General features: G+C 43.4%; 1 protein-coding gene across 1 annotated transcript; it reads right to left on the bottom strand.

The window, feature by feature from the left end:
- Positions 1–2,251: 2,251 nt before the first annotated feature.
- Positions 2,252–13,055, bottom strand: LOC134437310 (uncharacterized). Its single transcript, XM_063186801.1, has 8 exons — positions 12,101–13,055; positions 10,882–11,143; positions 9,135–9,325; positions 8,445–8,978; positions 7,624–7,942; positions 6,110–6,345; positions 4,550–4,749; positions 2,252–3,566 (listed from the first exon to the last, which is right to left on the bottom strand). The coding sequence occupies exons 1-8, from the start codon at positions 12,109–12,111 to the stop codon at positions 3,409–3,411; spliced, it is 1,911 nt and encodes a 636-aa protein (XP_063042871.1). The 5' UTR covers positions 12,112–13,055; the 3' UTR covers positions 2,252–3,408.
- Positions 13,056–13,522: the final 467 nt, after the last annotated feature.

Here is a 13,522-nt window from a genome sequence, read left to right as displayed (position 1 = left end):
GACTACACAGCTGAGGCACTCACTTCTCTAGCACGGCCATATCTTTAAAATCTCAACGCGGCAATATATTTTGAGATCTTTAGGAATGTTACTTGGTGACTCAGCTCAGAGTTATGTTGTGGCGTCTCGTGTCGAATGACCGAACATTTGCATAAAGAGCAGGAAGCAAAAAAAGAATTCATTTTTCAGATTGAGAAGCAGTAAAAAGGTTTGAGGTTGAACTTGAAACATAGAGTATGGGCTGTATCGGTCATACTTTGTTTGGATATGTACATTACATAAATAACTTGGCAGACAATGTTCATTAAATTATAAATTCTGATAAAGAGGTAAAGTTAAAATGTTGTATTTTAACTTTATGGTGTTGCAGACGTCTTCATTAGTAGTGCTTTTTCATGATTCCCTTTCTTTTCCATTAGGCATTTTGAACTTCTTCTGCAAAATGAACTCGACATGACTTGAAGTGACAGCTGACTTTCACACTGACTGACCTGATGCACATGACACAGTAAGTGTCTGCAAAGTTTAGTAGAGCATCAGACGTATTCAGTCAACTTGTGAGAGACCAGGTATGCAGTCCGGGAATTTCTGCTATTCGAACAGGTGATGAACTGGTTTTTCCCTTCCCCCAATACTCTCAGGCATGTGTTTCCTTGTTACTTGATCATTAATTTGTTTGCTCACTGAAAGACTTGCCAGCCAAAGCCATGTCAGGTAACACTGTCAATCTGTTCATGCACAAAAATGACATTACATTACATTTAGCTGACACTTTTATCTAAAGCGACTTACAATAATTTACAGGGTGTTGGTAACAGTCCCCGAAGCATTGTGGGCTTAGATGCTTTACTCAAGGGCACTTAGACATGGATGGAGGTATGGAGAGGTAAGGGTGGGGTTCGAACGGGCCACCCTCTGATCTCAAGACCACCTCCTAACCATTAGGCCACGGCTGACTTCCACAAAAATGTTGTCCATTGCACAGTTTCTAAACCCTAACCCTCAGATTTTGCAACTTCCTCTCAAGTTTGCAAAACCTGTCACTAATTCTGAGCCTTAGCACCTTTTGCAAATCAACAATCCTCCGACTTTACACACTAGTTTTTAATATCATTGGAAATGGTGGAGTGAGAAACTGTGTTGCATTTTGTGTGACCAGTAGTTGAACTGTCTTTTGGGAAAAACACAGCAATTGCGAAAGTTATGTGTACGCAATTGAAAAAAAAACTGAATCAACACTTAAACAGTGTTTTCCCCCACCCTCCCAGTCTTTGTCTAAGGCATGTCTTCCTTCTTGTTACTTGATCATTGGTATTCGCCAGCCAAAAACATGTCAGAGGGAAGGTAGCCATACTCTGGGCATTTCTCAAAACCTAGTGCGCGCACTTCCAAGTGTATTCAGCCTAATTAGTCACGCCCAGTGATTGGATACTCTTTATTAGTCACACCCAGTGATTGGATACTCACCAAAGAGTATCCAATCACTGGGCGTGACTAATTAGGCTGATACACTTGGAAGTGCGTGCACTAGGTTTTGAGAAATGCCCAGAGTACATTACCTCTGAGCCAATCAGGGGTGAATTTCTCAAAACCAAAGTTGCTAACTACATTAGCTACTTTACTGTTTTCAATGCATTTTCCCATTGGCAACTACCGAAGTTGCTAACAGGCTAACAACTTCTCTTTTGAGAAACTCACCCCAGTTTTTTTCAACATTTACTGTGGTGAACTGCCTTCCTTGTTCCTTGTTGCTTGATTTCGGCAACAAACATTCCAGCCAAATTCAGTGTCATAAGATAAGCGTAAAGAGTACATCACCTTTGAGGTATTTGAGTTTATTTCTGTCCTATATTCCGTCACTGATCACTGATTTGGGATGGAACTTTTTTGGGTTACATGTTTTATATCATCAACCACATTACAAACATATTCATAATTAGAAATATTTCTGACTTACACTTGCTACACTTAAAAATCAGTCCTGGGGTTGCAAATCACAAAGGAGCTAAACAACATCAACAACCCAAAAACAAGTACTATACAGTAAGTAACAAGTAATTTCCTATTACACAGATTGTAGTCTTTACATTTTTACACATTTTCCTTTGAAAATACATCCGACAAACAAATTACGGTATATACTTTCATCAACATCAAAAAACACCTGAAAGTGCACAACATGCCCTCCTCCACGCACGCAAACATGCACACAAACACACACACACACACACACGCACACGCACACGCACACACACACACACACAAACACACACACACACACACACGCACACGCACACGCACACGCACGCGGCTTGAAGAGCAGCATCTGAGTATCTTTTTGTTCTTCATTCACCTGCTACATCTGTAACAACACCAGGACAGAAAGCAAGAAATACTCTACACCTGACAAAAAACAACCAACCAATAAAAAAACAAAAAACAATCAGACAAACAAAATATGTTTCAGTGTTATTAAAACTGTTTACCAGATAATTAGTGTTGCTTGGCATGTTGCCTTGCACTGTCCTAGGCCTGGTGTGATATCAGGCACCTTCATTATATAATAACAATAGTAGGCCTAACTCTTACAAAATATTTGCACATAACTCAGTTCATTAGACGGATTATATGTACTTATGACTAAAACATAAATAAAAACTGTGAAACTACAAAGAAAACTTGGTGATACTTTATTTTAGGGATATATCTATTAGCACTAATACATACAATGTTCCTGTATACGTAACTTGTAAGGCATGTACAAAGCAAAATCAAACATTTGGTACTTATGCAAGCATTAACATTGTATGTATTAGTGCTAATAGATAAACTTGTGTAGATATTTTCCTCTCTATTATAACACAGCATATAGTGCAATCCTGGAGCTCAAAGTACTTTAACGTGTTTGATATGTAGGAACACATGGCACGTGGCAGATTTTGAGACATGTCTGTTTCTCAGCAGGAACTACAGGGGTTAAGAGAACCTCCCTTGAAGCACCACTTGTTTGGATCTGAACGTGCTTGAGATAGTTGTTCCTCATGACTGCAAGGTGCGAGGGTCACTTGGAGAGATGCTCTCCTGGTCCAGTCTGGTCACACATTCAGTGCCAGTCTTCTTGTCTGTGACCATTCAGCATCAGCCCTATACTGTACTGCAGCTGCAACTAAACCATGGTCACACACACGTGCACACCTCACACATGCACGCACACACACCCACACACACACACGCACGTACGTACGTACGCATGCACACACACACACACGATTCTGTCACACATTCACAGTACATGAACAGTACAGTAGCTGCAAGGTTCACTTTGAGATACCCTCCGAGTCCAACCAAGTTACGTTCATACGCCCGCACGCACTTCACTGTAAACACCAGTGTCTTTACTTGCAAGGTTCACTTGGAGATACTCTCCTGGTCCAGTCGGGCCATGATCTTGTTGAGTTTGCTCTGCGTGAGGGTCTGCACCGGCTTCATCTTGGCGGCGCTCATGGTCTCGTACGGCTTGGCCTTCATCTGGGCCAAAGCCTCCAGCGTCCCAGCCTTCATACGGGCTGTTGGTGGGACAGAACAGTGTCACAAAGTCATTCACATTCACCCAATCTTATCACAGACAGAATAGAGTGTAATGAAATAGAATAGAATAGAACAGGACATAACACCATAGAATACAATATGACACATGACCATGGGCTAAGCTAAGGCCTGTAGCACTCTAGGCTTCACATGGACTGAATAGAATAAAATAGAATAGAATAGGATAGAATAGAATGCCAGTTATCGAGCTATGTGTGACTTTTCATACACATAAAAAACACATGTACAATATGGGCAAATGCGGAAACAGAATATTAGAAACAGAATAGAAAAGATCACAGTAAAACATAACATTTTACTTCCATTCTGCACTTAACAAGGAATTATAAACATGAATACATACTGTACATTATACACATGCACACCATTCCCACCCCCCCAACAACCCAGGTCTCCCAAGGGGCTTCCAGTGGAACAAATCTGTGTCATTAACGTGTCACACAAAGTCATTCACATTCACACAATCTATCCGATACAGAATAGACGTTTTTTTTTTGTTCATAAACACGGTGTTGTGAGGAGGGGCAAGACACTGGCAGCCAACCATGTGAGCTAATTTTTTGATTGACAGCACTTTCCAACAATCAGAGGTTGAGTTGTGCGCAGCCAGGGTCGCGCAGCAAGGGTAAAACAAAAATTGAGAACCCATGTAGGCCTATACTGTATAATAGAATAGACCCCATACTTCACATGGGCAGTTGGGAAAGAACAAAGCTGGTTACGATCCTACAATGACTTGCCTGATTTTGAAATCTACTTTTTCCGCAAAATGGGTAGCGTGAATTAAAAAAACAAAAACAAAAAAAAAACGGTTCAGGCATAATCTGCCAGATACTGTATATTCTGAATAAAATACAATAAATACAGAATTATAAATAATAATATAATATAATATAATGCATCATAACATAATATAATATAACATGAAAGGAAAAATTACCAGCGCTGACGGTCTCGTAAGGCCTTGTAGCCTTGATCTGTGACGGATTCTCTGTAACCTTGAAGGAGTGGTCCTGTTTCTTCGGCTCAGGTGCCCCCGTGTCCTGGGCCCCTTCCTGCTTAGGTGCCCCCTGGGCAGCGCCTGCCCTGCCCAAACCCGCCCTGAGGTACAAGACAAAAAGCAATTTGTACCGTAAGCAGCTAAAGAAAGAATGATAGCCTAAAAGCACGTATGAAACTACGAAATTCATTAAAAGTTAAATTAACAAATTTAACATTTCCCCATCCTCCCCCATCTCTCTTGGGTCATTCACATGGGGCGTATCCGTGCTCAGCCCCATACAACCGTATCTCACGCCTTTCGTAAAGTCTTCACGAAAAAAATAGAGTAATTTTCGTGGTGCATTCACGTTATTGCCCGCCTTTCGTAAAGTCTTCACGAAAATAATAGATTCATTTTCACATTTCAAACAAGCAATTTAGGGTTAGGTTTAGGGTCAAGGTTAGGGTTAAGGTTAGGGTTAAGGTTAGGGTTAAGGTTAGGGTTAGGGTTAGGTTTAGGGTTAAGTAGGGTTAAGGTTAGGGTTAGGGTTAGGTTTAGGTTTAGGGGACATAAGGCGTAAGTACCGAAAGGGCGTCAAATTAGTGAGTCCCGAGTGTATCAGCAGTGTTCTGTCAGCACCCCCTCCCTGCCCCTGCAGACGTTTGGATAACCATAGCAGCAGTGGGGCAATTCAAGTGAATAGACAGCGTGAAAATTAATCTATTATTTTCGTGAAGACTTCACGAAAGGCGGCCAATAACGTGAATGCACCATGAAAATTACTCTATTTTTTTTCGTGAAGACTTTACGAAAGGCGTGAGATAGGGATCCCCCATAATGGACACCATACCTCCGGTGGCACGCTGTAATAGTCATTGAAATGTTAACTACCATAGTACTACATTACTATGACATAACACAGGGCCTTTAGTAATGCACTATGGTCATTGTCATTCTGGTAACAGCAAAATTATATTTGCATGTCTTAACGGATTAACTTCCTTCGAGATTAATAAAGCATACTCTTCTCCACTCTCTCTTCTAATGATTGTTATTCAAACGCTATTACTATTGCTGTACCTGAAGGAATCTGAATATTGCCCCCAATCTGATACAGTACATTTGGATGTCCATGCATTGTTTTATCCACGAAGGAACAACTCTCTCCTTTAGTTTGTAAGAGGCAATAAAGGTTAATTTCCCAAAATGCCTCCAGTGGATAGTTATGAATCAGTGGGGCTGATTGCTATTGGCTAAAACTATCATTGTATGTGACATCATCCAATGTGACTTTTTAAGTTCAGCCACGGGCATTGTTCAGGCTCATCTTGTCTGTATCTACCTGGTAACACCTCATTGGAGAGAGGGGGTGGGGAGGCCTGTGGACAGGCCTTTGGGTCTAATGGCCTCCCCTCTCTTTCTCTCAAGCAAATAAACCTTGCATTTCTGAATTTCAACTATTGCACTGGAACTGGCCTTAAATATGAATTAGTAGTAAAACCTAGATACTATATGTACCTGAGGTAGACCATGGCCCCGTCGTTGGCCTCCTCAATGGTCTTGAGCTCCTGCAGAGACTGGGCCTTCTCCTGGTCGCCGCTGTCCTGCAGGTTGGCGATCAGGAAGTCCAGGTGCAGCAACATGGAGAGGGCGTCCCCCTTCAGGGCGATGCGTTCCAGGGTGATGATGATCTGGTAGGCCTCCTCGATCAGCTGGGCCTTCTCCGCCTCCAGGCCCTCCAACTCTGCTGCCGCCTGTGATACGATACGAACAATACCACACGGTCTGATACATACTGTGGTTCTGACCTAGCCTTGCAACGCCATCCTATGTACTCCACCCAAGATTTCGGCTCCGCACATAGTCTGGCGAAACCCTCCTAGCTCGGGTCGGTCACTGTTTAGCCAATCGGCAAACAGTTGAGAGTGGTGACGCAGAACTCACCCGCGAAGTCCGTTACTGATTGGTTGAGGTAACACTATTCACACTTTTGTTTTGATATTTGCATGCTTTTGCGACACTATATCGTTACAGTCATGCTAATAAAGCACAATATGAGTTTTAATTTGAATTCAGAACTCCAATGAATTTAAATGGCAGAGTAAGATCAGACCATCTCCCACCTTCCATGGAGACGGATTCCTCTTAGCTTTCGCCAGACTGTTTGACTGAGTCAACAGTCGGCTTTCGCCCAGGCTATTCCTGACCCGCCTACGATACGAACGATACCACACGGTACTATACATACTATGGTCCCGACCCACCTACGATACGAATGATACCACACGGTATAATACTGTGGTCCTGTCCCGTTTCTACCACTTGCACTCATTTGTCAAAGGAATTCATGATAAGGATCTGTTAGGCTTTGTTGATCAACTGGGCCTTCACCAGAGAGAGTAGAGAGAGAGAGGTTCCATTGGCCCATTGTTTCCGGGTTCTATTATTGCAAGGGGGAGGGGGGGATATCCCCCTCTAGGCAGACCTAAGGACTGTTCTATTTAATGATAGGAGTATTATGACACGTCCCTTTAGGCAGACAGGAACCTGTTGAACATGAACATGTTAGGTGCCCATAGCAACCTATTACATTGGCATATCTCTATATACTTAAAGAATCTCTGCCTTCACCATGACAGGTTTGCCATGACAGATGTGCCATGACAGGGGGCAAAGGGATCAAATGTCCAGGGCCCAGAGAAGGGGGGGCAGATTTAGGTCCACATTCATTACATTGTATGTACAGTATTGGATGGGGGTGGGGTGGGTGGCCCTTTAAGATAGCTTTGTCCCGGGCTCGGCAAAAGCTGTCAGCAGCCCTACACATACAATATTGCACAATATGATACAACTCTGACTCTAGTTCTAGCTAGTTCTTTTTATTCAGAGTTGTACATGGTCAATTTACCCACTTCCACTGATATTATTTTTTGGAAGTGCTACTTTCAGATAAAAAATATCAAGCTCTTTCCATTTCTTTATTTAAAAGCTTAATTATCACCCGTAGTCGATAAGCTACATGCAAGGCATACCTGGCTCTTTAGCTCCTCCTTCTCTCGGTACTCCTCCTCGTACTTGGCCTTGAGCTCCTCGTTGACCCTGATGACCTTGCGCGACCTCTGCACCCACATCTTGGCCTCCTGCTTGTGCTTGGTGTAGTGGCACTTGCCCGTGCACACAGTGCAGTACTTCTTGACCATGGCCTTGCAGCCCGCCAGCCTGCCCGAGCACTTGGGGATGTGGCAATTCTCCTGGCACGTGTCGCACGAGGTCACCTTCTTCCCCTTCTTGGGGTTCTTGGGGTCGGTGTCGACCTTCTCTCGGTAGGGCTCGTCCACCTCAACCTGAAACCTGAGGTTCCAGTTTACCTTAATTACTTTCACAGAGTAATCGGGGTGCATACAGTAGGTACTTCACATGGAGAAGTTCCACCAACCTTGTGTTATATACAATAGATCTAAAACTTCAATCGGAAAAGGGTCTTTTTATGGAACAAGCTACCTAGCCATTTTAAAAACATGGCATGCAATAGCAGTTTTAATTTAGTCTTAATGACTTAGCCTTTCAGTAAATTGACATAACATACTATTTCAATGTGTTTATACTGTATATTGTATGTTTGTACGTATTCTATGTTTTGTTTGCCTTACACATAAGGTGTACACTAATTTGATTTCTTCTACTGTATCTAATGTAGGTACTTTTACAGAATGCTTTTTTAAATTCAAGGACCATAAAAACAAGCTCAACATCGCTTTTTGTGTTATCCTTTTGATATATGTACAAGGTATATAAGCAAAATTGTATAGTATTTTAACCTTAGGCTGTGTAAATAAACAAAATCAAATCAAACCTCTCGCAATGGCCCAGGTCCTGGCGGTTACGCGCCATGTCCGCCTCGATGTCGGCAATCTCGCTCTCCTTGAGGCGGATGGCATTGATCCTGTCGTCCAGGTTGCCCATGCACAGCTCCAGCTGCTTGCGTTCCCGCAGCACCCCGCGGGTAGACCGGAGATTCTTCTTGTCCACCGTCTTCAGGAAGTCGTAGAACTGGTCGACACTGTGCATGCCCAGGGACCAGGCTGACTTGTGGAGGCCTTCGAACTCCTTGTTGAGGTCGGACTGGCAGTTGTCGAACAGGAAGTGCACGGGTTGGTTCTGCTGGTTCTTGGCGCAGGTGACGTTGCACTCAGAGATGGAGGCCAGCACGTTTTTGGGCGGCTTCCCGTCCGAGTGCGTGACGAAGACCACCACGTTCTTCTCCAGGTCCTTGCCGAAGAGGGACAGGATGGCGTCAAAGAAGTAGCGCTGCGAGGCAGTGAGGCGGTTCTGGGTCGACTTCACTACAAGGGCTATGGCGTCGATGCCCCGCACCTCGTCCTCAGATCTATATTAGATTAAATTAATTTAGATTAAATATAAAATAAAAATGGACCAAGTTGTAATGCATTACTAAAGGCACTAGTAGTTCTATGGTAGTGAAGCCTTTTCAATGACTTCAGCATTCCACTGGCAAAACAGGATGCATTATGGGGCTACACACCTGAAAAGCTTGTTCAGGTTCTCTGCGATCAGAAGGTCGAATTCCATGCCCCTCGTGTATCCATAGCCGGGAGTGTCAATGATGGTCAGACAGATGGGATTCTCTTCCACGAAGACCTCATACACGGTGATGTTGGTTGTCTTGGTCTCGGAAAGCTTCACCTCTACCTCTTCCGTGATGTCGAACCATACCTTACGTAATAATAATAATCATCATCATTATCATCCTCCTCTTTATAGCTGAAATTGCACAGCGAATTCATACAATATGCAGCTCAATGTGCAGTCAAGCACATTAATAAATCATGTCAGATTGCTAAGTCAAGCACACAACAAAGCAGCTGTTGGGAGGCAGATACTACAGTACGACATGCCAAGTGCCAAATCATTCACACAGGTTTGGGAGATTAGTTGAGTCAAAATACTAAGACATGACAAGTGTCAAATCAATCACACAGGTTTGGAAGATTAGTTGAGTCAAAACACAGGATTGGCAGATATGCCAAACAGCTACTGTTAGAAAAAAACACAATGTTAGCAGATATGCCAAGAACTGTAGCTACAGTTACAGTAGATAAAAGCAGGGTTGCCAGATTAGTAGGAAATACCAGATCAAATACACAGGTCAGGTGGATTGTGAGCTCGGGGGACAAGAGCAGACATACTGCTATTCAGACACCAGATATGCCGTAGGGTTAGGGTCAGGGTCAGGGTTAGGGTTAGGGTAATTGCATGCACTCTCCCTAAACTGAAAAAAAGCTGAGCAACGTAGCACAAACCTCAAAAATAGCAGATTTCTGTCGGAAGCGTGCCAGTATTCAGACAATAGACATCAATGTCTGAATAGTGGCATGTCTGAATAGCGCCATGTACCCTGAAGCTCTACTGGATGCACTGACGCAAGACCCGGGCTGATGATTGGACCTAAATAAAAAACTGCCTACCTTGTGTCAAATTCTCAACTATGTTAGACTTGAATTGTTAAACTAATTTCTCTCTCTCTCTCTGAATGTTGATGGCTGAAATTACATTTGCCATATGCCTCACCCATGTAAGGGGTCATATCCGAATCCTTCCCAAACCATATACCTCAATCTCTCCCAATCATTGTCTGTCCCTTTCTTCACTTTCCTATTGAAATTTAGGTAGAAATGCACAAAAATAGGCCTAGCTTTAAAAAAAATCTTGATGGGAGTGATATGGCACAGCGCGCTAATGCTCCTCCTGAACACATGAACTGCAGCACATGCCCATGAAGAACAGACAAGAAACAGTTGGAAGAGAGAGATGGGTAATATAAAGATTGGGAAACGACCCCGTCCATACCCAAACACAGATCACCGGCATTAACTTTGGTGCCTTAGCCATTAGAGCCAAGGGCAAAACAAGGCCAATAATACACATGAGCGGCCATCCGGGTACTTTGCTCATAAATGTGCGTTACGCCCCTTTATGGGGGAAATCAAACCGAATGTCTCATTAACTTACGTACATCGGCTAGCCTAAATGAACATAGTCCATGCTTCAGCCTTGACTGCTTGGCTATAGTATTTGAACAGCCGGCAACACAACACGTTTTCGGCATGTTGAGCGTGAACAACGCAAGTCTACAGGTCCTTGTCTTTTGTTAATTCCTTTCCAACACCACCAATTGACTTGCATTGGCTTCCCCCCCCAATGTTTTCCCCCATAAAAGGGCACATGAAACAGTCACGCCGTGTATGAGTATGTGTGATGTGGCACCAGACCTTGTCCTCCCACTTGATGCCCAGCAGGTGGTTGATGAGGGTGTTGATGACGCTGGTCTTGCCCGTGCCCGTCTCCCCCACCAGCAGGACGGTCTTGTTCAGTTTGCGGGGATCCCTCTCGCCAAACGTCCACCGCCGCACCATGGGGTTCTCGTCCAGGTACCTCTTCTCCGTCGGCAGGCGGTAGCATACTGGTGGCCCGAGCCTGATTTGGATCTTCTTCTGAACCAGGAAGCGCAAGGGAGACGACGTGCCACTTGTCCTGAAGGGATAAGACAGGTGGGGTAAGCTGTAGTGCTGAACATTACTTAACCCCTTAGCGCAGAGCCAATGTTATAATCTTACGGTACTCTCACCAAAATTGTTATGGCTATGTCTTAAGGTGCCGGTATGCTTGCTGCGAGCTGTAAATTACGCGTGTCACCGCAAGCAACCGACAGCACATGCGCGCTTCAAAAGCAGTTGACCAAGACGCAAAATACTGGCGGTATCATCCAGGATTTGACTGCCGTGTCCAACGCGCGCGAAATTGACATTAAATACGCATGTTAACGCGTTCATGAACGAATCGTGCACGTGCTCGCGTTTCTTGCAGTAAGCATACCGGCACCTTTAATCTGTTATTGTCTCTGTATTGTCATAGCAATGTTGTTATGATGTTGCTGAGAATTTCCAGCAATTAGTGAATAGGCCTGCCGGCGACCCCATCTACAGTAAGAGGCTACAGGATAAATACTTTAGATACATATCTCAAAACTATAGTTGCTAACTATGTTAGCTATTTTGTTGGTTGCAATGCAATCACCCATTGGAAAGTACCCAAGTTGCTAACTGGCAAACAAATACTTTTCGAGAAACACACCCTAAAACAGTAATGATCAAGAACAATCAAACGGGGGTATACTGCAGCGCGCTAAGCCCCCCACATTTGGGCTTGCATGCCCATGGGGACCCCGTTTCGAGGCTGGATGGGGTCGTTTTCCAGCCCTACCCCGTATCTCTCTCCTGCTCATTTCCTGTCTCCTCTCACTATTGTTGTGCCCAGGCCTTTTTTGGTCCCAGGACGGCCCTACTGTAGCCGTGCTCAAACACAAAAATGGTAGTTAAGTGTTTTAAGAAAAAAATTGACTCTCTTCACCTACTAAAAATGTATTACACCCAATCATCCCAATTACTAAACAAGCATGTTTTGTTTTTTTCATGTTTGTGTTGTACTCACACGTAGGCCATTTAGGTTCCTTGGATGCTCGATGACAAGAGAAAATGTAGAAGTGGCTCTAGTCAGCTTCCTGTAAACAAAAAAAGGGTATAGTGAATACCTTTGATCCAGAGGATAACAATCCTGTCACACCAGTTCTAACGCTGAGGTGCACATAGGACTTACCCTAATTACTATACTTACTATGCTCAGATCTTTGTTCACAGGTTGAATATGCTATCAGGCCTTCAATACAAGAGCTGTATCCAGAGATAGTCAAAATATTATTTGTTGTTGATCAATTAAATAATGTGTATTTGTGATTTGAGATTTTTCAAATCCAGTATAATTAGGTACACTATTTTTTATAGGCTTTTAGCTTTGTTCATTGCCTTTGTCCATCATATGTTCAATATGGGCCCAGAGTAGGCTATACGCATGATCGGCCATCCAGGTACTTTGCTCGTAAATGTGCGTTACGCCCCTTTATGGGGGAAATCAAACCGAATGTCTCATTAACTTACATGCTACATGGGCTTGCCTAAATGAACACAGTCCATGCTTCAGCCACGGCTGTTTGGCTATATTATTTGAACAGCCGGCAACACAACACGTTTTCGGCATGTTGCGCGTGAACAACGCTAGTCTACAGGTCCTTATCTTTCGTTTATTCTTCCCCCAACACCACCAACTGACTTGCATTGGCTTTCCCCCAATGTTTTCCCCCAAAAAAGAGTGTAACACACATGGAAAACATCACGCCATTCATGAGTATGTCTGTGCATCATTGCACTTATTTTAGTTTGAGGACGTTTCGTGTTTCACATCTTCAAACTCAAAGAAGTCGTTCAGATGCTTATGCACAAACTCTCTGGATAACATGACCCGGGTGACTGAGGATATCACAGACATCACATTCAGCCGTAATTGTCCTATACATTATCATGAAATAATCCTACATTAGCGTTTTAGTGAAGCATTTCATTATCAAAATCTGCATTTAATTAATGTGATTGCAATGCTTTTACATTACATTGAATTATATTGCACTTTTTTATTCAAAGCAACTTGTATACATTATTTGTCAGGGTGTTGGTTACAGTCCCTGGAGCAATATGGGTTCAGATGCCTTGCTCAATGGCACCACAGCCATGGATGGAGGTGTAGGGATTGGGAGAGAGGTCAGGTGGGATTTGAACCTGTAACCCCCAGATTGAAAAACCCACTCCCTAACCACTAGGCCACGGCTGTGATGCTTGTCTTGAATCCTACATTTGAGTGCATAATAAAACTGTTGGTGCTCCTAAGACTGTATTTGTCTTCCCCCTCTCTTCTCTGAGTCATAGTAGTTGTCCTATAGTTTATTCTAAAGTTACCCATTATTTAAGTGTTTAAGTGAAGCCTTCTCTTATGCAACGCTGCATTTAATTCACCTGAATGCGA

The sequence above is a fragment of the Engraulis encrasicolus genome, chromosome 21, assembly GCF_034702125.1.
Source record: "Engraulis encrasicolus isolate BLACKSEA-1 chromosome 21, IST_EnEncr_1.0, whole genome shotgun sequence".
In the NCBI taxonomy this organism is placed as follows: Eukaryota; Metazoa; Chordata; class Actinopteri; order Clupeiformes; family Engraulidae; genus Engraulis; species Engraulis encrasicolus.
Note: the sequence above shows the minus strand (reverse complement) of the source record. Positions and strands in the feature narration are given on the sequence as shown.

Bases quoted from the DNA above. Each gene is read 5' to 3' on its own strand.
- LOC134437310 (XM_063186801.1), bottom strand. The intron at 7,943-8,444 runs GTTTGATTTGAT...CTGGAACCTCAG, and splicing joins GACCTGGGCCATTGCGAGAG to GTTTCAGGTTGAGGTGGACG. The intron at 3,567-4,549 runs GTAATTTTTCCT...TCCCACCAACAG, and splicing joins TTACGAGACCGTCAGCGCTG to CCCGTATGAAGGCTGGGACG.